Source organism: Gobio gobio (assembly GCF_949357685.1).
Source record: "Gobio gobio genome assembly, chromosome: 4".
Lineage (NCBI taxonomy): Eukaryota > Metazoa > Chordata > Actinopteri > Cypriniformes > Gobionidae > Gobio > Gobio gobio.
Window position 1 is genome coordinate 5403889 of NC_137100.1, and position 24721 is coordinate 5428609.

Here is a 24721-nt window from a genome sequence, read left to right on the forward strand (position 1 = left end):
TTGCACTTTTGCATTAAATGGCAATGTTTTTTTAATAAGACTGCCAAAGTTAGCACACTACCGTTAATTAAACAAATCTAATGCCGTTAAATACATTTAACACCCTTAATGCATTAACCTGATTTGACTTGCCTTTATGCAGATCATAAAGTTGTGCTTTTTGTCTTTGTCTCAAGCATCCCATACCTTGGATATCCTACTTTCCATTCTCTCAAAGTGCTAATGCTCTAGTCTAAACCCTCTCCTTTACTAACCGTCCGACCCGGCATGCACTTTCACGGCGCTGGCGGTTTGTTAAAGGAGGGATCAGTGAAGAACCGAGTGTGACACGGATGAGAGCGGCAGGCTAAGGCTCTCAGGGACATTCACAGAAATCATTGAGCTCTCATTCCTGTCTAAATGTCAACGAGCTTCCACGGCTTTTGTGTAAACACAGCTGTAGACATGGATCAGATTCAGAAACATTCCCTGCCTTCCACCAGCCCCTTTTTCCATCTCCTCTTTCTGCTGTAATGGTTTCACTCACTCACTCTTTCTTGCCCATCTCTCCATCACTCTTTGCCAGTTTTATTTTTGGACGGGTATTTTTATTGTCCCTAGTCTTAATTCCTGGTGTCAATTGTGTTGCTGTGGATTATAACCTGTTTTGGGGATTAGCTGCTCAGGGTTATAAATGTCATCACTGTGTTTTTAGTGTCATAGTATCAGATCTTAATAGGCATCTCTCGGTCAGCATTATCATTTTCAGTAAAATGCATTTTAACATGAATTTTGTGATGATCATGCAACTTTTTTACAATTATAGTGACAACTTTGGAATGTTATGCATGGTTTTAGAATTGATTTATTTTTTGTATAAATGTATACAGTTCTTTGTTAAAAGGATAGCTTGACCAGTTTAAATAAGTAGCTTTTCTCTCAATGTAAAAACTTTAATAAAACAGATTCATTGTATGTACTGGAAACCACAGCTGCTAAGTTCATCGCAAATAGCTTTTCCACAAAATGTTTTTTCATTGATGACTTGATGTACAGCATTCTACAGTAAAATTACATCTCCCATTAGATTTATTCCCCCATTAGACCATTTCAGTTTTTCACTGTAGAGTAAGAAATCTTGCCATTAACCAATTTTTACAGTTTTGTTTAAATGATGGTAATTTCTGACAGTGTACCTTGTATAATGCATCATGTATACAGGTGTCATGTTGCTGACTTTCTGTCCCTCCACACACACAGATGGAGACGGAGCCCATTTCTCTTGTGGGTGAATCTGTGAGTGACATGGCTCATGAAGTCCCTGTGCTTCCGAATGGCTCTTCCATGACCTCCGTCAAAAGTGAGGCGCAAAGTGAGAAGCTGACCTCAGAGAAGCTGCAGGACATTGAGGACGAGGAGATCCTGGACAAAATGGTACTTCATTTATCCCACTGAACACTAATATACCAATTATATACAGTCTTACATATATACAATCTCTTAATTATCTAAATCCCTTAAATACTTTCTCCTGGCGTGTGCCCTAACATCAGACCTTTCAGACTGTTTCACCTACGACATCCGATCTTATCTTCATTAATATATTTAGAGAATCACTTACTCTTGCTTTGAACAAAACCGACCAATATTTAAAGGAATAGTTAACTCAAAAATGAAAATGTCCTTATTATTTACTCACCCCGGGTTATTTAACCACTTAACTTGCACCCCTATTTTACAGAATTTTCTAAAACGACACCGATATAAAAATGTCTGCAGCTCTTAAACCCTATGGTCTATACTCATAAATCTGGTCTTATTTTAAACTAGACACTTGAAATTTTGTTACTCAAGAGTCATTACAGTCATAATTACATACACAACTCAATATAAAAAGCAAACATAAGTTCACAACACAACGGAAACAAGCCACAACACAAAGAAAAAGCCACAACACAAAGAAAACAAGCCACAACACTAATAAATCAAGCCACAACACAACGAAAAAGCCACAACACAAATAAATCAAGCCACAACACAATGAAAAAGCCACAACACTAATAAATCAAGCCACAACACAACGAAAAAGCCACATAGCAATGGAAACAAGCCACAACACAAAGAAAAAGCCACAACACAAATAAATCAAGCCACAACACAATGAAAAAGCCACAACACAAAGAAAACAAGCCACAACACTTATAAATCAAGCCACAACACAACGAAAAAGCCACAATACAAATAAATCAAGCCACAACACAATGAAAAAGCCACAACACTAATAAATCAAGCCACAACACAACGAAAAAGCCACAACACAATGGAAACAAGCCACAACACAAAGAAAAAGCCACAAAACAACGAAAAAGCCACAACACAAATAAATCAAGCCACAACACAACGAAAAAGCCACAACACAAATAAATCAAGCCACAACACAATGAAAAAGCCACAACACAACGAAAACAAGCCACAACACTAATAAATCAAGCCACAAACCAACGGAATCAAGCCACAACACAACGAAAACAAGCCACAACACTAATAAATCAAGCCACAAACCAACGGAATCAAGCCACAACACAACGAAAAAGCCACAACACTAATAAATCAAGCCACAACACAACGAAAAAGCCACAACACTAATAAATCAAGCCACAACACAACGAAAAAGCCACAACACAACGAAAACAAGCCACAACACTAATAAATCAAGCCACAACACAGCGAAAACAAGCCACAGCACTAATATATCAAGCCACAACACAACGAAAACAAGCCACAACACTAATAAATCAAGCCACAAACCAACGGAATCAAGCCACAACACAACGAAAAAGCCACAACACTAATAAATCAAGCCACAACACAACAAATAAGCCACAACACATCGAAAAAGCCACAACACTAATAAATCAAGCCACAACACAACGAAAAAGCCACAACACAAATAAATCAAGCCACAACACTAATAAATCAAGCCACAACACATCGAAATCAAGCCACAACACATCGAAAAAGCCACAACACTTATAAATCAAGCCACAACACAACGAAAAAGCCACAACACAAATAAATCAAGCCACAACACAAATTAATCAAGCCACAACACTAATAAATCAAGCCACAACACATCAAAATCAAGCCACAACACAACGGAAAAAAAGCCACAACACAACGAAAACAAGCCACAACCCAAAGAAAAAGCCACAACACTAATAAAAATATATATATATGTTTGCCTTGGTCCAGCTCTGTGATGCACGACTGCGATACCGTTTAGTTCACAATCTCGGAAAGCAGCAAGAACCAAGTAAATAATGGAAAATGTTTAATTTGAGTGAACTGTTCCTTTAAATCTCTTAATAGAACAAAACCAACCAATATTTAAATATCGTACTTGTCTATGAACGCTCAGACGTGTACCCATGTGTCTGCAGCACTGATAGACAACACTATTCTGTAAATACAATAAAGCTACAGTAGATGTAAAATCATATCGCCCAACCCTAAATCTTGCACAACGTTAAGGCATTATTAACATAACAGTAAGACTTTCTGTAAAGCTGCTTTGAAACTTATGTTTATTGTGAAAAGCACTATGCACATAAATTTGACTAGTTTGTGACGAGTTTAAATTTGGCAAGCAACATTCCTCTTCTCCACATAATTTTCCTGATCTCTCTTTGATATATATTAATTATATTGATATTATTATATATATTAAAGGTCCCGTTCTTCGTGTTTTTTTGAAGCTTTGATTGTGTTTACAGTGTGCAATATAACATGTGTTCATGTTTCGCGTGTAAAAAAACAGTATTTTTCACACAATTTACTTATCTGTGTATCGCTGTTTCCACTGTCCTAAAAACGGCTGGTGATTTCCTTGTGCTATGAAGTCCCTCCTTCAGAAATACGTAACGAGTTCTGATTGTGCAAGCGGTTCCTGTGCTGTGATTCGACCACAGCTTAGCGCACGTGAAAGCGGTTCCTGTGTTGTAATTTGACAGCAGCTTAGCGCACGTTGGAAAGGTCACGCCTCTTAACGGAGAGATGTATGCGTTCAATAATCTCTACAGCGTCCCTGGGAAAGCCAAACAAAGGTGATTTGACTCCTGGATGAAAATAACAGCGTCTCGATGACATGGCGATAAACACACTCAACGCAACAGTTCCTTTTCTCCACGCGACCGTCCGCTTCTCCACGTGGGACAGCAACAAGACCGCGCCCCCTTTTTCGCGTTTCTTTGTGGGCGGAGGTTAGTCTGTTCTACTGCTCTACTGACGTAATTAAAGAAGGAAGTACCAGGATGTAGTCCAAGCCAGCCGTTCGCTGTAGGCTTTGAAAGGGAACTTCTGTTAAATAAAATATCTCGCTTGGCATTGAACTTTGAGCTTTATAATTTTACAGGTATTATTTATGCTCTAACAGCAACATTACACTCTAACTAAAGTTTGAACAATGGAATCGCGAAGAAGGGGACCTTTAATATTGGATAATAATAAGTTCCTGGTGGTGCGTGATTCATTAATTCACATTCATTGATTTGTTTATCGACAAAGACATCTTGAAGAAATGCATATCAGTATGATAGTATTCTTTATAATTATATTATTGTTAATTTGTTTGGGTTATTTTGTTTTGTTTTTTCATTTGATTTTACAGCTTGACGATTGCAAAGATTTTGAAGAAAGGAAAATGATCAGGACTGCAATGAGAGAACTGCGAAAGAAAAAGCGAGGTGATTATTGTACAGCACTCATCTCTTGCTCTCCTCTCTAGATACCGATGGGTGTCTGACAACATATAAAGTGCATCAGTTCTAGACAGTGTGTCGTCTTCACTTCCCTATGGTTCAGCCCTGTTTCTCTCCCTCTTTGCTCTCAGAGGCTAAGCTGGGATGCACACAGGAGGAAATGGGTAGGGTTTCTGGATTGTGTGTGCGTTTGCACCACTGACCCCTTGCTAATGCCCAGGGCCTTAGTCAAGGGTCAGTTAGAGCTTCATTGGCTAAAGATTTGGTGTGTATTTGAGATACGGTGTGTTTTTATTCACTCAAGTGCCACGTGTGATTTGTCATTGTATTGTTGTTTGACCATGCATGAAAGTGAATTTAGTTTGTAATCATATGGTACTGCTTGCTTTGTGTTTGCTTGATAAAATTTGTGTTTGCTTGATAAAATGTGTGTACATGGTGCTATGTTCATCTGAGGTGTAGGGGTGTGTGATATGACATCAAATATATATCTTCTATATTTTTGTTGAGAATGATACTATTTTGTGATATCGTAGACAATAAATATCACACACCCCTGTGTAGTTTCTGTCACCAAAGTTTCAAAAATAATGTTTTCAAAAAGGTTTCCTGAACACTAGGGATGCACCGAATATTCGGCCACCGAAAAATTTCGGCCGAAAATGCCCCAAAAGTGCATTTTTGGTTTTCGGCCGAAAGACTTTTATCACCGAAACAACATGGCCGAAATGTTGTGATGACGCAAACAGAAACCGCGACCTGCACGTGCTTGTCTGAAGCAACATGTCCGCGGTGTGGACGTATTTCAGTATATCTGAGAAACACCCACGTCTGCTCCACGCACAGGCACTGACAGCGAGAGCTCATGTTGAGAAGAGCTCATGATGAGAAGAGGACCAGACTTCACTGTGAAACCGAACGCAATCTTTAACAGTGGGCATGTTTTAAGCGCGGAACACACTTCAATCTAGCGGCAGCGCGCGCGCGTGAACGCGATCATCTGTGAGCGCGATCGATCATCTCTTCCTAAAGAATAAACATGAATGAACATCTAAGGTGTGTTGAGGATACATTACAACTTACTGTCATGTGTATATATGTGGTGTAATCGCTCAGTCAGTGTTTCAACGGCGGAAAGACCTCTATATAACTGCTGTAAACTAAACAGTCATGTACGTTAACGTTAGCATCATTTACCTCAGGCAGTCATTCAGTGTCCACAGCTGTTAGTTCACTAGAAAAATCAACTCTTTCACTAAATATATGACCTATATTAGCCGTTATAGTCATTATATTTTACTTAACCTGTTAATGATATCTTGATTATTTCATGTATGTTTAAATAAAATGACAGACACTGACTGTGTATAAATGATTATATTTCAACAACGAATTGGATAAAAAACTATTTTATAATTAGATTTAGAAGTTATTGCAAAAACTGCCTTATGTGAAGTGTACATGTTTGTGTACGATGTTATTTGAGTGTTGATTATTAGACCTAAAAATACATAGCAACTGAATTTAGGCTAATAGTTTGGGCTCTGTTTTTAACCTTTAATATTAATGTGCAAGTAAGGGCTCCCTATATAGTTTAGAGCAATATATTCAATAAACTTTTAGTTATAATTTAATTCATTTAAGGACAGACTTTTTTTTTTCAGTTAACCAATAAAAATAAATAAAAAGCCATTTTGTAAAACTGCTGTGCCGAACCGTCAGTTTTGTGTACCGTTACACCCCTATTCTACAGTTAACATATGGGCTATGGCAGTCTTTGTTTTGATACACTATTATGTTAAAGGCCTACAGAGAAAATAAATGTATCTTTAAGCAGTTGCACTTGTTCTGAATGCACTTTCTTGTAGTCCTACAGAGAACAATTTTAAATGCACTAGACCTAAATGCACTTTGTTTTTATGAGAGAACATTTCATTTAAAAACCTTTCTGTAGGCCTGTACATTATTATTTAATGTACAAATGAGTGGGGTCAAGTTAAACATTTTAGTTTGAATTTTATTTTATACTGTGCATTGTTGCAATGTGCTAAATAAATATTGGCATAACTTGTAATTGATTTATTCTTTGAAACTTTAATATTAATGTATGCAATTGCAATGCCTTGATTTTAGTAAAGTTAGTACACAGTCATAGCCACAAATGCAATGGTACTAATATTTGGCATAATTTCTTTCGGTTTTCGGCTTTCGGCCTTGGTTTCCTCTTTTTCGGTTTTCGGTTTCGGCCAAGAATTTTCATTTCGGTGCATCCCTACTGAACACACAGTCCTGTGCATTGATCATTGGAAGTACTGATGTGTTCTTCCCTCCTTTCATACATCATCCTGACGCTGTTGTCCTCAGACCAGAGAGAGAAGGAGCGAGATCTGCGTCTGCAGGAGCTCCGACAGCAGCGGGTGGAGAAAACTCAGAAAGGCCGGGTGGGTGCAGACACCAGTGAAGTGGTGGTGAAGAAGATCGAGCGGTCCACAGACGGATCCACTACCAGCCAGATCACCAATCGTGTTTCCCACTCAGGTACCACAGCAGTAATGTAGTGATCTCTTGATTCATTTGATGCTTTCCCCTGTTATGTTTATGTTTTGTAAGGGTAGGGACACACCAAACCAACACCACAGAACTATTTGCCCAAATAAAATATTCACCCAGAAACTCTCTGTAAGATGACATAACATTAGAACAACCATTTTGACTTCTTTGCTCGCTGTTTTGCTGTTATTCATTTAACTGAACAGCCAATCAGAGTTCTCTCTCTTACCGACGACCCAACACCGATTCTACATGTTGAATCGGCCAAAAATTGACATCCAACTAGAGCCAATGGTGCGGAACACACCGAAAAAAGTCGGTCGATGCTCAAAAACAGCCCGATGTTGCCCGATGCGTTTGTGTAAGAAAAATATCGGTAACACTTTACAATAAGGTTGTATTAGTTAACATAAACTAACCGTGAACAACACCTCTGTTCAGCGTTAGTTAACATTAGTTAATAAAAATCCTACAGTTCATGGTTTGTTCATGTTAGTTCACAGTGCATTAACTAATGTTAACAAGATTTTAATGATGTATTAGTAAATGTTGAAATTAACCTTAATAAAGATAAATAAATACTTTATAAGTGCAGTTCATTATTAGTTCATGTTAACTAATGTAGTTAACTAATGTTAACTAATGTAAGTGTTACCAAAATATCCATATTTAAAACTTTATCAAGTAAAGTTCCAGCCGACCGCCTTCCGTGGAAAAGTGTTGAAAGCTGAAAGTGAAACTCAAGATGCGTACGTGACGTCATGACGAGCGGACCTGGTCGTGTTAGTCTTTCGATCGGACCTTTAAAGACTTTTTCCATAAATTGAACAGGGAAGGCGGTCGGCCGGAACTTTACTTTATAAAGTTTTAAATATGGATATTTATCTTGCGCAAACGCATCGATTCGCTTCAGAAGTCCTCCCAGGAGCCGTGTGGAGCAGTTATTTGACGGACAGATGCATTTTTTATGGACTTCAAAAACAGAGCAACTATTACTGTCATTATAAAGCTTGGATTAGCCTGGACATTTTTTATATAACTTTATATAACTAATGTCATATACACCTAGGATGACTTGAGGGTGAGTAAATGATGGGCTAATTTTCATTTTTGGGTGGACTAACCCTTTAAATATTGTAAAATTCAGCTGTAAAGCAGCTCTAAAGGTGGCAATGGTGTTGTCATTCAGCTCAGTTTAGTTCAATCCGCTTCATTAACTGTTGAAAAGTTAGTGTCATTATCCAGCTCAATTCAGGTCAAATTTTGTTTTCATCCGATAGTGTCAGTGCAGTTAAATCAATAATATTTCTGAAGAATGCCAATTGTCTTTTACATCCCACTGTCATTGGTTGTGTGTGCAGATGACACCGGCAGGACGTCCCGCAGCACTATCATGGAATCCAGCTATGTTCAAAAGACCGACAGTGAGTTTATTGAGCTCTGTTTGTATTTGTAGTCTTAATTTCTATCAGCACCCATATCAATCGCTCTCTTCTCTCATCTCAGAGGGCTCAGTGCAAACAAAATCCTACAGTTACTCCAGCACCACGTCCACTAGGAAGGTCGGAAGGTGAGGGTTTTAAAGTCAACATGAATTCAAAAATGACTTTTCTTTTTTGGGCCTGGTCTTATTGTGCACAATTATGAAGTTCATTTTTAAAATAACTATTCAGGTGTTAGATAACGCAGTTAACGTAATGTCTCGTACAATCAGATCGCATCCTTCATACACTACCGTTCAAAGGTTTGTCAATAAAAGTTGTTTTTAAAAAGAAATGAATGCTTTTATTCATCATAGATGCACTAGATATATCATAAGTGACAGTAAAGACATTTACAATGTTACAAAAATTAGTAACACTTAATTTTACAGTGTCCTTGTTACATATGTTACATTACCATAGTAATAACAGTAAATTATGCATAATTACACGCAACTAACCCTAAAACAAACCCTAAGCCTACCGCTAGTAAGTATGTGTTAATTATTATTACTCATTACTTAAATATATAATTACAATGTAACAATGACACCTTAAAATAAAGTGTAACCCATTTTTTTTTTAAACTTGATATTCATCAAAGAATCCTGAATATATCATGGTTTCAACTAAAATATTAAGCAGCACACTGACTATAAATCCTTATATAAATGACTATATAATAATTGGGATCTTTTGTCTTACTTTTTTCCCCTGTCTCTTTATTTCCTTTAGTGTTTTTGACCGCGAGGACAACACGTCTCGTAGCTCAAGTAGATCATCAGCTCTTGAGCGCAGACAGACAGAGAGATCAGAGCTGTCGAGGGCTCAGACGTTACCCAAGACATCTGCCGCACAGGCGCGAAAAGCCATGATCGAGAAGCTTGAGAACACCGGAGGCTCTGGAGGGTGAGTGCATGGTTTGCAGACACATTCAGGCTCATTTAGCTCACAAGAAGTAACACACATTGAGCAACATTTCTCTCTCTGCCTGCAGCAACTCCGCAATTACTCAAGTAAACAAGGTGCAGCGCTCCACAAGCTTTGGTGTGCCCAACGCAAACTCCATCAAACAGATGCTGCTGGACTGGTGCAGATCCAAGACCCGTTCCTATGAGGTAACAGGAGAAAATCTGAAAAATAAAACCACAGTCGTCATTTGCTCACCCTCAAGCATTTTGGACCTTCTTTCCTCCATCGAAGTTATTTAGCGTGTGCTTCCAATTAAAAAGTGAGTGAGGTCAAGACGACAAAGCACCACAAAACTGCCCTAAAAACAGTTCTAGACTTGGAAAATAGTGCATTAGTGTGCGATTATAAAGCCTCAATTGCTTTGTGTGAAGAACAGACTCGTTTCACTCGTTTCTGATTTCTCATTCTTATTTTTTTGTGTATTTGTATACTTACACTACCGTTAAAAGGTTTGGGGTCAGTAAGAATTTTTTTTTTTTTTAAAGAAATTAATACATTTATTCATCAATGGCACATTAAATTGATCAAAGGTGACAGTAAAGACATTTAAGTTACAAAATATTTGTTCTTTTGAACTTTTTATTCAACAAAGAATAGAAAAGATGTCACGGTTTCCACAAAAATGTGAAGCAGTCGACCAAGATTTTCTATTTATATTTATCTGATTACAGCCCTATACACAACATGCGTATTTCAAAACTGACTGTGTTCACCTGTGTCCGTGACCTAATGTGTGTCTATTTGACCATTTAAGTGCAATAAGAAGTAAATTTGCCACTCGCGAGCTGTTTGAGAGGCGACTTTATTAGAGCGCCACTTATAGATCAGTAATGCATGCGCTTTTGGTGTGAATGTGAAACCTGCAGGAATCAGTAAAATGATGTGCATTACAAGCACTACTAACACAGAGCGAATGAGACGAGTGAGTGAGAGTAGGCGGTGTGTGTCAATTCACCGTCAGAGAGAGTTGAGTGCGAGAAAGCACAGGTGGTATCGGTGTATGGATACAGCAGAAACGGAGTATTGGAACCTCTTCAGATACATATCGACATTATTGACAACACTATTTCACAATATTACTGTTTTTACAGTGTTTTGATCAAATAAATGCAGACTTTCAAAAATAATTTGAAAATCTTACCAACCCCAAACTTTTGAAGAGAAAGAGTACGTTCTTACTGCCAACTTTTGCTCTCTGCCTCCATGTTTTTTCTCTCTCCTACATGTCATGAAGAATGTGGACATCCAGAACTTCTCCTCCAGCTGGAGTGACGGGATGGCGTTCTGTGCTCTGGTGCATAACTTCTTTCCAGAGTCCTTCGACTACTCCAGCCTCAGTCCCAACAACCGCAGGCAGAACTTCGAGGTGGCCTTCAGCACAGCAGAGTGAGTCCATGCGCTCATATCACATGATCAGATACATGCAAGAATTAAGAGCCATTAAATGCCCCGGCAGGAATACAATTCAATTTGTGAATGTTTGCACTATGGGGCGAATTCACTAAACAGTTGCAGCTTCTGACATTGTTCACAGCCAAACTTTATCAGGTGTTTAGTTCATGCTAAATGTGTATCACTGATCATAAATGCATTCTTACATGAATTGTTGCATTGGATGACAATTTGCATAAAATAGAAAACACTCCGAATTTCAGAAACATTGGCCTGATGCAAGTAGTGCTTGTGTACATTATTAATGACATTTATAACCGGGCCAATATCCAGACGTGTCACATGCACTTTCTGCATCTTGAGCTGAAGCTGTCTGGATGTCACAGTGGTGGAGTAATGCTGTCCAATCACAGTAAATCTGCCAGGTGGAGGTGGTCTGCTGCACCCTCAGAACCGGCAGGAGAATAAAAGGAAAAACTCCATTCATTTTCTCCATAGGGAAATTGATTTTTAACGATAACTAGTAAACCTTTAAAGACAGCCCTACTGTAAGCTATGAGGTTGTTAATCACTGGTAATTGCTTCTGTTGAAGCATTCAAACCGCATTATTTCAACTTATTTTTTAGAATTGTGCTTAATAGCAGAATTTATGGTCTGTTAATTTATTAAGTCACTGCAAACAAATCGCCAAAAGATCTCTTTAGCTCCGCCCACTCCCATGAAGCACTGTGAATGACGTAATCAAGTTGGTCTCCCTACATTGTTTCAAATAGTTTCTCCAATTTGATTATGCTGTTTGCAATGCTTCATGGGATTGTAGTTCTTTCCATCATGAAAGCTGTTAAGTACACAGTCTTATGTCAATGTATTTTTGTCCAATTTTCTTGCTTCCAATCAAAGTTTGTATTGGTTGGATCGGTTCATGGCACTTATAACACTTTGACCAAGCCTTTTTTAAATCCCTATTGGAGAAATGAATGGAAAAAATACTCTATTGCCATGCAATCATTTTGTAGGCATATTTGTTTTTTTTTTTATGAATCAGATTTTGAAACTATGCAGACAGTGTATGCAATTGATTCTTAGTGAATTGCCCCATATTTCTATTACTGTCAAACTCCAAATAACACAGGAGAAGACTGGTAAGATGTTTTAATGGTTTTAAAAGAAGTCTCTTTTGCTCAACAAGGCTGCATTTATTTGATCAATACAGTAAAAACAGTAATTTTATGAAATAATATTATAGTTTAAAATAACTGTTTTCTTTTGCAATATATTGTAAAATGTAATTTTTTCCTGTGATCAAAGCTGAATTTTCAGCATCAGTCTTTAGTGTCACATGATCCTTCAGAAATCATTCTAATATGAGGATTTGCTCAAGAAACATTTATGATTAGAGACCGCGTTCTTTTGTAACATTAAAAATGTTTTTACTGTCACTTTTGATCAATTGAATGCTTCCTTGCTGAATAAAAGTATTAAAAATAGTGCCGACTTCAATTTTTGAATGGTATTGTAACTATATAACATCAGTTATGGCTCATAATCCGTCTTGCATTGTCTTTTTGTTTTGTTTTAATACAACTGAACCTATTAACAAGTTAATCTGATCTGCATCTCCAGTCCTCTGAGATTAATCATCTTTTAATAGCTGTCATTTCCTTGAGTCAGGTCCACTTAAATAACTAAACCCTAATTACTAGCTTTTGAAATGATTATTTGCATTTCTCCTCTGCTCCTTTCCTTTTCCATTTCCCAGTAACATAACATTCATGCATTTAAGCTCCTTTCTAAACGGGAAACATCCAGCCGAACGCTCGGCTAGTGTCTGCTAACGGAAGAGCGTTGCTCAAAGTCAGTATTGTTTGGTGACCTGAGAATAGGCCTTAACCTGCTTCCCCTTTCATTACCTTTGACCCGGCTGGTCTGTGTCCAGGTAATCCCAGTAGACACTTCCTCATGTCATTCTCCTTCACCTGACCGTGAGCACTGGTTTATCTCACTACCCTGGCTGTCATCATCATTAAAGGCACCATCTGTAATTGCTTCAGTTTGCGAGTCATTAGTGCTGTTTGACCTCAAGGTGGATTCAGTCGTTTAGTCGTCTCGGCCAAATCACACGAGTCTGGTTGTTCTTGGTAAAATAAGGTTCCATTTGTTCATGAAAATATGAAATAAAGCATTTATTATTCTTAGTTAATGAATAATTGCAACATTTGCTAATATACATTATTCCCATCAATAGTTGTGTATGTATTATATAATGGACCAGAGCTTGCATGAGCTAACAATTAACAATTGTATGTTTATTAACTAACGTTAACAAAGATTAATAAACACTGTAACAAATGTATTGCTCATTGTTAGTTAATGCATTAACTAATGAGACAAAATTGAAAAAAGGAATCCAGAAATATTAGTATTGTAATTTTACAGCTGTTATTTAAAATATAATTATTATATTTTTTTTTACTCTTTTAATTACTTACAATTTATTTAGTAATACAATTATTTAAAATATATTTTATATATATATATAATATATTTTATATATATATATATAATATATTATTATGTCCATATTGATATATCATCATACAATTTTATCATCATACAATTTTGGCCAAATTGTGCAGCCCTACAAAGAAAAACGTCAACAAAAAAAAATGAAATCGCATTTTAAACCACAGTCACAATTCTCAATTCGATTTTTAGCCCATTTCGTGCAGCTCACCTATGACTTCCATAAGCACATTTTGGTGCATCTTGAAATGTTGCCTTGTGAAAGCAAACCAAACCAAAGAGAAAATGCAATATATAGTAACAATTTAATTCCCTGTTTGGAAACCAAGCAAACAATCTACAGGTCTGAGAACACCTTAAAGGTGCAGTAAGCGTTCTGAGAAACACAGTTGAAAAAAGTGTGTTGGGAAAATAATTGTGTTTTGTACATAATCCTAGCTATGAAAATAGGAGAAAAAACAAAGTGGATCGAACCTATCAGGGATGTTTCCCAAAAAAACATAGTTAGTCCACTATTGTCACAAGTTCCATTGTTGGTAACGACCATTGTTGCTTTTGGGAGACGCATCCCAGACCAAGCACCGCAAAACTCTTGTAGCCAATCAGCAATAAGGGACGTGTCCACTCATGATGGGGGAGGAGAGAGAGAGCGTGAGCATGCAGGACATTTGTAGAAAGACTGAAACATTACCAAAGAAGAAAAGGTCAGAGGAATATCATTGGAAAAAGAAGGGCTACGATCAGGCAAGATCTTTAGAACCCGCATTAATATTGTTATTAGGAGAGATGTTAGAGCAGGACCTGAAATGAACACTCTTTAAGCGACAAATGCCATGAAGAATCGCCGTTGGCGAGTAAATGAAATGTGGTCAATCACTAGCCTGGTCCTACCAGACTCTCGTCCATTTCATTTGTACAGAGAGTCTGGCCACCCTCCATTGACAAGCGTTAACTTCCTTGAAGGCGGGAACTCTTTTGAGGTTTAAAACCATTGGATCTGCCCAGAGCCACTCTGGATCTGCCATAACCAATCGCTAACGTTTGGTCTTGACTTATGTCATCTCAAACTAGCGCACGACATCAACGTCATCGTTCTCAGCCACTCCCTCTGTTCACTGATTGGACGGGTTAAAATTTGACCGGAGAAAACCAGAGAATATACTGCAATCCCAGACGGAGAACTGAAGGAAAATGAAAATTGAGTGGAAGAACGTAGGAGGGCGGAGCCAGGCTAGTCAATCACCTGATGGCCAGTAACATTTTTATGCATTCTAACAGTGCAATATTGTTGGAACATGAACATATATGAACAGCGCTCAGGACAGATGACGGGCCAGCGCAGCATTTAAAGTTAAAGCCTTAAGGCCTTTGCACACGGAGTCCGAAATTTTCGCATGCGTTTTTTTGTATTCGTGATCCGAAAAATTCAGATGGAAAGAGTCCGATGCGTATTAATGAATGCATTACGGAAAAAAAAAATGCAAAAACAATACAAAATGCTGTCTTCAAGTAGTGAGGATTATTTTTTTGTCCTCTCTCTTCTTAAAAAGAGAAAAAGAAAGAGGAAATAATTGGTCCAGTTCCACCTCCTTATCAAGGAGCTGTGGGATTATCCAGACCAGAAGTTTACTTTAGAATGTCAGTGGCTCAGTTTGATGCTTTGCTAGCGATACTGGAGCCACAGATTACATAGAAGACCACCAATTTCTGTGAATCAGTTGATCCTGAACAGAGACTGACAGTATGTCTAAGGCAGGGTTCTTCAAATCTTGCCCTGGAGGGCCAATGCGCTGCAGAGTTTAGCTCCAACCCTAATCAAACACACCTGAACATGCTAATCAATGTCTTCAGGTTCATTAGAAAATCACAGGTAGGTGAGTTTGATCAGGGTTGGAGCTAAACTCTGCAGCGCATTGGCCCTCCAGGGCAAGATTTGAATTACCCTGGTCTAAGGTATGGATCCGCACACACACACGCACACGCGCGCGCGGTTTATAGAGACTTGGTGTGCTATAATTATAGCTGATAATATTTGTAGTAGTTTTGATACAATAATATTTGTATATTTAATTGTAGGTATCTGAGCACTGGCGATTCATTCACCACCATTGCCAGCAGTTTTAGGTTGGGCATCAGCTGTAGATGGGAAAAACCGCTTCTCAGACTGAAAAGAGCTCTATTTCATGCACATATTCACACCAAATTGTCAAAAAATGCCAATCTCCTAGTGAACAGTCAGTTATGGCTTGAGTGAACGTAAACAGTCGCGAAAGACAAAGCATGTGTAACAGTATATATGATCTGTTCATTGTCTTAAAGTGACAGCAGCCTAATATTCCTGTTATATTCTGTGTATATTCTTATTTTAAAAAAGAACAAAGAAAAAAACACTCGCTGCTCTTGCCTGAATAACTTTTGAAGGATTAATCTATGGTTATTTTACATTTGATTTACTTTATTCAATGTCTCTACCTGAAAACTACCGTTGCTCGTCTTTACCAGCCTAGTTAATATACATTTAAAACATTATTAGTTTTAGCTGATAGGAATAGAGAATCTACAATTTTGAACAGTTTAATGGCTGGTAAAATATATTTATGTCCGGTAAGTCACTACCCATTGGCATTAGGTCCTGCGTTAGAGAGTGTGAAGGCCTGAAAATGGATGCAGATGTTCGTGAGTAGCAGGTTTTGCTGTGTTTCACAGAACTAATGCATCACAGCTCATTCATCCATACTTGTGCAAACTGTCTGGCGCACCAGCTGTTAGTCGTCGCATGTGTTGCATAGCGTGTTTGTTATTTTAGGGGCGGAGCAACAAAGGGTGTGTTTGTTTGGGTGTGTGTCTCTCAGAAATCGCTTACTGCACCTTTTAAGTCTATCTAATATCTGGGGTGGTATTGTTTTTTCACGAGCAGTAACAGATGTGTGCCTTTAAAGATTGCAGTCTCCACTGCTCCAGCATGAGCCTTCACTGAGCTTCTACAGACACCCAACAGGCTGTTTTACAGTCAGACAAACCGTGTTTGTCTGGAGCTGAAGGGTTACGTGTTGCATTGCCGTTATTGTCCCCATACTTGTATGTTCTTGTTCACTGACACATTTGCCTAATGAGATCACCACATGGATGCATTGTTGCTCTATTTGATTTTGTTTGTCTTTGCACATGTATTTGTTGTGATTGTAAAGCATGAAAACACTGTCATCACAGAGTTTAATGTGGCTTTTTTGATTTTGTCTTGTGTGTCTCATTTCTCTCCCCTCACTGGCCCTCGTGTTTCCCACTCCACCTGTCCTTTCTCTGTCCTCTCCTCTTCTTCCTCTTTCCCCCCGTGGCCTCGCCGCCGTGAGAGTAGGAAGCTGGCCGACTGTCCGCAGCTTTTGGATGTGGAGGATATGGTGCGGATGCGGGAGCCGGACTGGAAGTGCGTGTACACGTACCTCCAGGAGTTCTACAGGGGATTGGTGCAGAAGGGCTTGGTCAAAACCAAAAACTCCTCCTAGGGTCAGAACTCAGAGCAAACGGTGAGAGCCAGATCAGACCTTTGAGGACAAACGCAGCTCGGACAATCCTGGCTGGATTTGAACTGAACATGATGGAACAAACACATTCTTTTATCTTTTAGATGAAACTATTCATTGAAAGTATTCACAATACTGAAAATATCGGGGGGGTTTTCTGAAATATTTCACTTAATTTGGATCTGAGAGCAGGTTTATTATAGTTAAACCATTTTCATTACTTGAAATGATCAAATACTTATGCACAACTAGGGGCGTGCGATATTGACAAATTATATCTCGATATTTTCTATATAACCATAATTAGACGATATATCACAGGGATTTTTACCTTTTACCATTATCGTCTTTTGCGTCAAATTATTACATTTAATCAATAAATTAAATTGGAATAATAAGATGCAATAAGGCTGTTACCAATTAAATCTGTATCAACATAATTCATCTTTGCAATAGGACGCACAGAAGCTGCGTCTGAAGTGGCATTTATATGCTTTTAGACTGTTTAGTGCAGCTCAGAGGGACATTAATGAATAACCAACAAATGCATAATGATTTGAATATGAAACGTTGAATGTTAATATATGAAATGATTTAAAACATGAAAAGATACTTTAAATGTAAAATTAAAACCACCAGTAGGTGGCAGCAAGTCACGGTTAATGATGGTTAAAGTCATTGAGATTCAACCGATTCATTCATGATCAGGAACGAATCATTTGACTTTCTAAAGGGATAGCTCACCCAAAAATGAAAATTCTGTCGTTCCAAACTAGAGTGCGGATTGGGCGGCATTTTTCTGTCCGAGCCCGGCCCGCGTCCAACAGAGCAGTAACCGAACCCGACCCGACCTGAGCCCGACAGAGCAGTAACCGAACCCGACCCGAGCCCGACAGAGCAGTAACCGAACCCGACCCGAGCCCGACAGAGCAGTAACCGAACCCGACCCGAGACCGACAGAGCAGTAACCGAACCCGACCCGAGACCGACAGAGCAGTAACCGAACCCGACCCGAGACCGACAGAGCAGTAACCGAACCCGACCCGAGACCGACAGAGCAGTAACCGAACCCGACCCGAGACCGACAGAGCAGTAACCGAACCCGACCCGAGACCGACAGAGCAGTAACCGAACCCGACCCGAGCCCGACAGAGCAGTAACCGAACCCGACCCGAGACCGACAGAGCAGTAACCGAACCCGACCCGAGACCGACAGGCATTCAAATATTTTTGTCCGAGCCTGACACAGTTAAAATCTTTTTTTTTTTCTGTTCTAATGACATATGTACATTTGTTTGTGTGGAAAGCCCGCTTTTATTAAGCAACTGTATGAAGGCATTCTGATATGTTTATAGATGAGCCTATCAGCGCGCACACGGGGCAACAAAGCACACGTTAACACAAGTCCCAATCAAATAGCCCAGTGGTTCTCAAAGTGTGGTACGAGAACCACTAGTGGTACGCAGGCTGCCTTTAGTGGTACGCAGAGGAATCACGAAATAAATTAATGTTAAAACAGACATTTGAATTTAATATTTATTTGAGTAAAGTGTTTGTTTTTTACATTTAAGTACAGTACAGTTTTAATTTAACTTTACAACACATTTGAATTGAATCATTATTTAATTATTTTGATTTACCTGTATGTAAGCACAGTGCAGTGTTAATGTACAAACGTGTATTTGCAATGTTAAAGTGGCTGACAACAATAAAAATTGTTCTTGAAATTAAATGAACAAAGGTCTACCAAAAATGGCCCAAGCTTACAGAACAAAACATTAACGGAACACAAATGCAGCTTATTGAAATGAAAATCACTTACCATTTTTCTCGAAAACTGTATGGCTACTAAACTGCAACATGGGATATTTTTACATAATCCATCCATCAAAGTTTAGGCTAATCCAGGTTTTTATGCAGAAAAAGGATTGCATGAACTCTGGATGGCTCTGAAGTTACGCTGCTAGCCACATGTAGCTTAATATGCAATATGCACACGCGCGTTGTCAACAAATTTCCGCACACAGGAAGATGGATGTTAGGTTAATATTTTTTATTTATTTTAATCACAAAAACAAACCTTTGCATCAAGTTAAACTGGCCCATTGGCTACCTACATAATAAGCTGTGTTAAATTTCAAATGTTCAATGCCTTATCGCGCTGACGTGACCGAGCCCGACCCGAACCCGAACATCATTTCTAAATATCTGTCCAAACCCGTTACCGACGGGTCCCATCGGGCTTGGGTCGGGTATCCATCCTCTATTCCAAACCAATCTTCAGAACACAAATGACAATATTTTTGATGAAATCCGAGAGCTCTCTGACCTCTCCGTAGCAATGTAAATAACACTTTCAAGGCCCAGAAAGGTAATTAAAAATCGTTAAAATCGTTTGTTTGATATTACAACCTTAAATTTATGATCGACGAGAGTTTCCGTTGTAAATACAATGCAGCTCCTGCGTCATCACACGCAGTGTCGTGGTGCTCACGTGGACAGCATCGGCTGCCGAAGATCTCAAAAGCGCTGCACTATTTACAACGGAAACTGCGTTGGAAAAAAGACTTAAAGGGATAGTTCACCCAAAAACTAAATTTTAATGTTTATCTGCTTACCCCCAGGGCATCCAAGATGTAGGTGTCTTTGTTTCTTCAGTAGAACACAAATGAAGATTTTAAACTCCAACCGTTGCAGTGTGATAGTCGTATAATGCATGTCAATGGGGATATTTTAGAGTATGAGAGCAATGAGAGTAAAAACACACAGACATACAAATCCATATTAAAGCATGCCATTTTGACCTTATTTGCCGGAAGTGATGGCTGATGCAGAGCCATAGAAAAAAATTAAAAAAATGTTTAAATATGGATATTTTTCTTACACAAACGCATCGATTCGCTTCAGAAGGCCTTTATTAACACCCCAGAGCCACGTGGGGATGTTATTTGACGGACAGATGCATTTCTTATGGACTTCAAAAACAGAGCAACTATTACTGCTATTATAAAGCTTGGATTAGCCTGGACTTTTGTAATATAACTCAGATTTTATTCGTCTGAAAGAAGAATGTCATATACACCTCGGATGACTTGAGGGTGACTAAATTTATGGGCTAATTTTCATTTTTGGGTGGACTATCCCTTTAATAAAAGCTGTTTTATTTCATATGCATTACGGGGGGAAACGTATCAAAATTATAATTAATTCTTAGAAAGGTCTAGCATCATTTGTTGACAGATTCCACTTGGGTTGATGGTTTTTGTTTGATATTATATCGTGTGCCAAAATACTTTCTAGGGAGCTGCAAGTTAACATGTAAGCATTGGATTCAGTTTTACCTCACCTAGACATTCGGCTTAAAAGGTAAGGCCTTTCGGTCTCACACGCGCGCCATGACAAGGGCTTCTTCAGCGTGCTGTTTATCAGTGTCTGATGATTAGCATAACAAAATATTGTGCGTCTGCCAGCTTGGGTTGACGGAGGGAAAGCATATGAAACGACAAACTGCACCGAAGACGCTGATGCCCAAACATGGTCCTGCTCAGAGACGTGTAAAATGAGGAGACAAGACGACAGAATCAAAGCCTGGCGGTTTAGCTCGCACTTTAAAGAGCACATGGGACACAAAACAGAAGCAAACAGTATTGTTTGCTTGTTCTTGGCACGTGAAATGTTTGCTATCATAAGATTTCTCTTTTGCCTTTGCAAGAGACTTGAATTTAAAAAGTAGCAAAGTATAAATGATTCAGAATTCAGTACAACATGCGTCGGTTACCACAGACAATCTCTCATTTTGTTTACACGAGCAAAAAAGTCTGATTACAGTAATGCACTTATAATAGAAGTCTATGGAGCGGTGCATTTTTGAAGGGTTTTAATACAGAAATGTGCATTTATACAAAACATAATATAAAATAAAGGTTCCTAACGCATAAAAATAGAATTTTATTTTCATGTAGAGCCATTCATACTATGCATTGATTGAACTTTTTTTCACCAAACTATATGAATATTTGTTTTACATTTGAGTGCTGTCAAATCGATTCATTGCAATTAATCGCATCCAAAATAAAAGTTAGTGTTTACATGTGTGTACTGTGTATAATTATGTATATTTGAATACACACACATACAAGTATATATTTAAGAAATATATTAAATATATACATGCATGTGTGTGTAATTTTATATATATATATAATAATTATACACAGTACACACATATATTATGTAAACACAAACTTTTATTGACCGTACTAATATATTTTTTTCTTGAAAATTTCCAAACACCCTATTACATTTATGCAAGGTTCCTAATATATAAAATGGCTCTATATTTTCTTGTAGACCTATTCACAAAATGCAAGGGAAAGATAAGCATATTATTAATAACTTTGTATCTTTGATTTTCACTGAAAATTCTTCACTTAAAAACAGAAACCAAAAATATGCATATAGTTCATGAATGAAATATACTTTATTGTCCCATAAAGGGAAATTTGAGATGGACTTCATAGCCAGCATTGAACAGAACCTGATACATTATACATTTTATAATGTATCAGGTTCTGTTCAATGCTGGCTATGAAGTCCATCTAAAATTTCCCTTTATGGGACAATAAAGTATATTTCATTCATGAACTATATGCATATTTTTGGTTTCTGTTTTTAAGTGAAGAATGTATTTGGTAACACTTTACCTAAAGCCTTTATATATAATGCACTGTTAAAGTATTTAAATGCATTATTTATGCCTTGTAATTCACCTATAATGCATTGTATAGTTTAATGAATAATTGTAACTAAAGTTATAATAGAAAGTATAATGCATGAAAACACATGACAAACAACCAATTTCAGATGTCTCAGTTTCAGATGAAGTTTGGCGTACAAATATTTATGAAAAGATATGATGCATTAAATGTACATTATAAATACCTTCATAATGCATTTTATATATAGTTTTATTTAATTTTTTCTTTTAAAATTTCCCCACAAGGTTCCTAATAGCAGTTTTTTTTTGTTGACCCGTTTATACTTAACCAATTGCTAGTCTCACGTTAAACACATAAAATGTTTCAAAACTGTGTTATTCCAGCCTCGTTGCATTATAGGCGCATTTCTGTTAACACAAATCAATTTTTTTCACAAAGAAAATGTAAATGTTTTTCTGTGGTAATTGCTGTTATTATAGCTGAAAGCTGCTGTCCGTAACTTTTTATACAAAAATGATATAATGAGAATGTACAACATGAATCCATTTTCCAAACTGTGTTTTGTCTTACCCTGAATCATTATGGTACACTTATAATAAGTGTTTTTTATTGGGACTATTTCAGGCCGGTCTGGTAGGAAGCGCTGCGGAGGAGCACAGTCCCTGCGTGACTCGCCACAGATATAAACAGAGAGAAGTAGCTCCGGCTGCAATGTTCTTCCGCAACACGCTGTTTATCAACCGCTAGAGCGCAAAAGGTCACGGACTGCAGCTTTAACTAGTACTGAATGAAAGTAATCTCTCCGTCTCAAATGGCAGTGCTGCGCCCTGTTGGTCAGGAGTAGAGTAGACATGTACAGCACATTAGAAATCATTTCGCTTGTGTTATTTGTCTGTCTTTGTCTCTTTACATTAGGGCCTGTGCTAATTGCATGCCCCTGCTGGAGGTCGAGGACATGATGATAATGGGTAAGAAACCAGACTCCAAGTGTGTCTTCACTTACGTGCAGTCGCTGGTTCACCATCTCCGCAAGTACGAGATGATGCTGGCCCGCCGGGCTCAGAAGAGCACCGACTTCTGATGCTCCACACTCAAGCTTTCATCAAAACCATTCTCGTCCTGTTACATTTCAACGTGTTTACTTTCCAGACAGATCCAAACAATTCCCCCCGTACAAGATGTTGGGTATTTTTTATGAATAGTGCTTTTAAACTTAAAAAAGGTAAATTGTTGATGGTAAAAAGAGAAGAAAATTGCCAGTTAAATTAAGTTTTCATGCTAAAAACGAAGCATTATTTTATGTTGATTGGTTTTAAAAGCTTTTAAACCTGTCCCACGGTACTGTTGCTGTTAATGCAGCTCAGACCTGCATGCTTTTTCACAAGTTTACTTGAAGTTTTAGTTCTGTTTAAACTGTTATGTTTCCACCTGTATACGATATTGTGTTTATTTAAAAACGCTGCAAGAACATTAATCTCACTGCTTTAGCGCGAGATGCAGCTCATGAACTGTTCTGAAATGTGTTTGTCACTCAGCTAATTATTCATATTTCTATTTGAACGTTTGGTTTTACACTGAACACCGAGCATTTGGGTTCGTTTCGCCTGCTTAGTCAGAAGGAAACGCTCATTTTGAAGTGATACACACCACAAACAAAGCTACATGCATGTATAGATGCACTTGTGGATGGTGCGTATTTAAGGATTCGTTCATATTCCTGAAGTTCATTTGGAAGCAATGACGTCCCTAAAACACAAAGCTGTCTCGCTTCTACATCTTTACGACACGGCTTTCAGCCAATAAAGAAGTGTCATTTAAACGGCGTATGAGTAGAGACAATTTGAGAATAATTTAATGTATTAGTCGTAAATGCATCTGAAAAGGTCAATTGATGTTTATATATTTGGTTCTAAAGATGGATTTAGTTAATTGTTTTAATGACTGCACATAATTTAATGAGAAAAACATGGACTAATGAAGCCGATAACCGAACTACTGCAGCCACGCCAGAAGAGCGACTGTGCTTTGGTACTTGAAGGATGCACCAGTAGGTCAAATTAGCATTAATTCACAATCAAAGGTGAACGTTATTGTTTGTACACACTCTGTACTGTTCACTCAGTATTTCCTTACACTATGGTTTCTTATAGTAATCATTAAAACCATAAATTATACCAAAAAATTGTGTTTGTCCTTTATTGCACTTGCTGAAATAGGAAATCCAAAACATTCATATATATATATATATATACAGTGAGGAAAATAAGTATTGTAACACCCTGCTATTTTGCAAGTTCTCCCACTTAGAAATCATGGAGAAATAGTCATTGTAGGTGCATGTCCACTGTGAGAGACATAATCTAAAAAAGAAATCCAGAAATCACAATCACAGTATGATTTTTTAAAACTATTTATTTGTTTGATACAGCTGCAAATAAGTATTTGAACACCTGAGGAAATCAATGTTAATATTTGGTACAGTAGCCTTTGTTTGCAATTACAGAGGTCAAACGTTTCCTGTAGTTTTCCACCAGGTTTGCACTGCAGGAGGGATTTTGGCCCACTCCTCCACACAGATCTTCTCTAGATCAGTCAGGTTTCTGGCCTGAGTTTGAGCTCCTCCAAAGATTCTCTATTGGGTTTAGGTCTGGAGACTGGCTAGGCCACGCCAGAACCTGGATATGCTTCTTACAGAGCCACTCCTTGGTTATACTGGCTGTGTGCTTCGGGTCATTGTCATGTTGAAAGACCCAGCCTCGACCCATCTTCAATGCTCTAACTGAGGGAAGGAGGTTGTTCCCCAAAATCTCGCAATACATGGCCCCGG

The 24721-nt window shown here is 38.1% G+C and overlaps 1 protein-coding gene across 7 annotated transcripts in view; it reads left to right on the forward strand.

Moving 5' to 3' along the window:
- smtnb (smoothelin b) overlaps positions 1–24070 on the forward strand; it is a 100523-nt gene extending 76453 nt beyond the window's left edge. For 2 of the 7 annotated variants that reach the window (XM_079815451.1, XM_079815455.1), the window contains 10 exons: positions 1240–1413; positions 4646–4721; positions 7101–7274; positions 8648–8710; positions 8793–8856; positions 9503–9676; positions 9765–9885; positions 10974–11125; positions 17011–17179; positions 22810–24070. In XM_079815451.1, coding sequence (XP_079671577.1) covers positions 1240–1413; positions 4646–4721; positions 7101–7274; positions 8648–8710; positions 8793–8856; positions 9503–9676; positions 9765–9885; positions 10974–11125; positions 17011–17158 — 1146 coding nt within the window. In that variant the 3' untranslated portion in view covers positions 17159–17179; positions 22810–24070. Of the gene's footprint in view, positions 1–1239; positions 1414–4645; positions 4722–4867; positions 4901–7100; positions 7275–8647; positions 8711–8792; positions 8857–9502; positions 9677–9764; positions 9886–10973; positions 11126–17010; positions 17180–22809 lie in introns of all 7 variants that reach the window. The other 5 variants (XM_079815449.1, XM_079815452.1, XM_079815450.1 and 2 more) reach the window with 3 other exon arrangements.
- Positions 24071–24721: the final 651 nt, after the last annotated feature.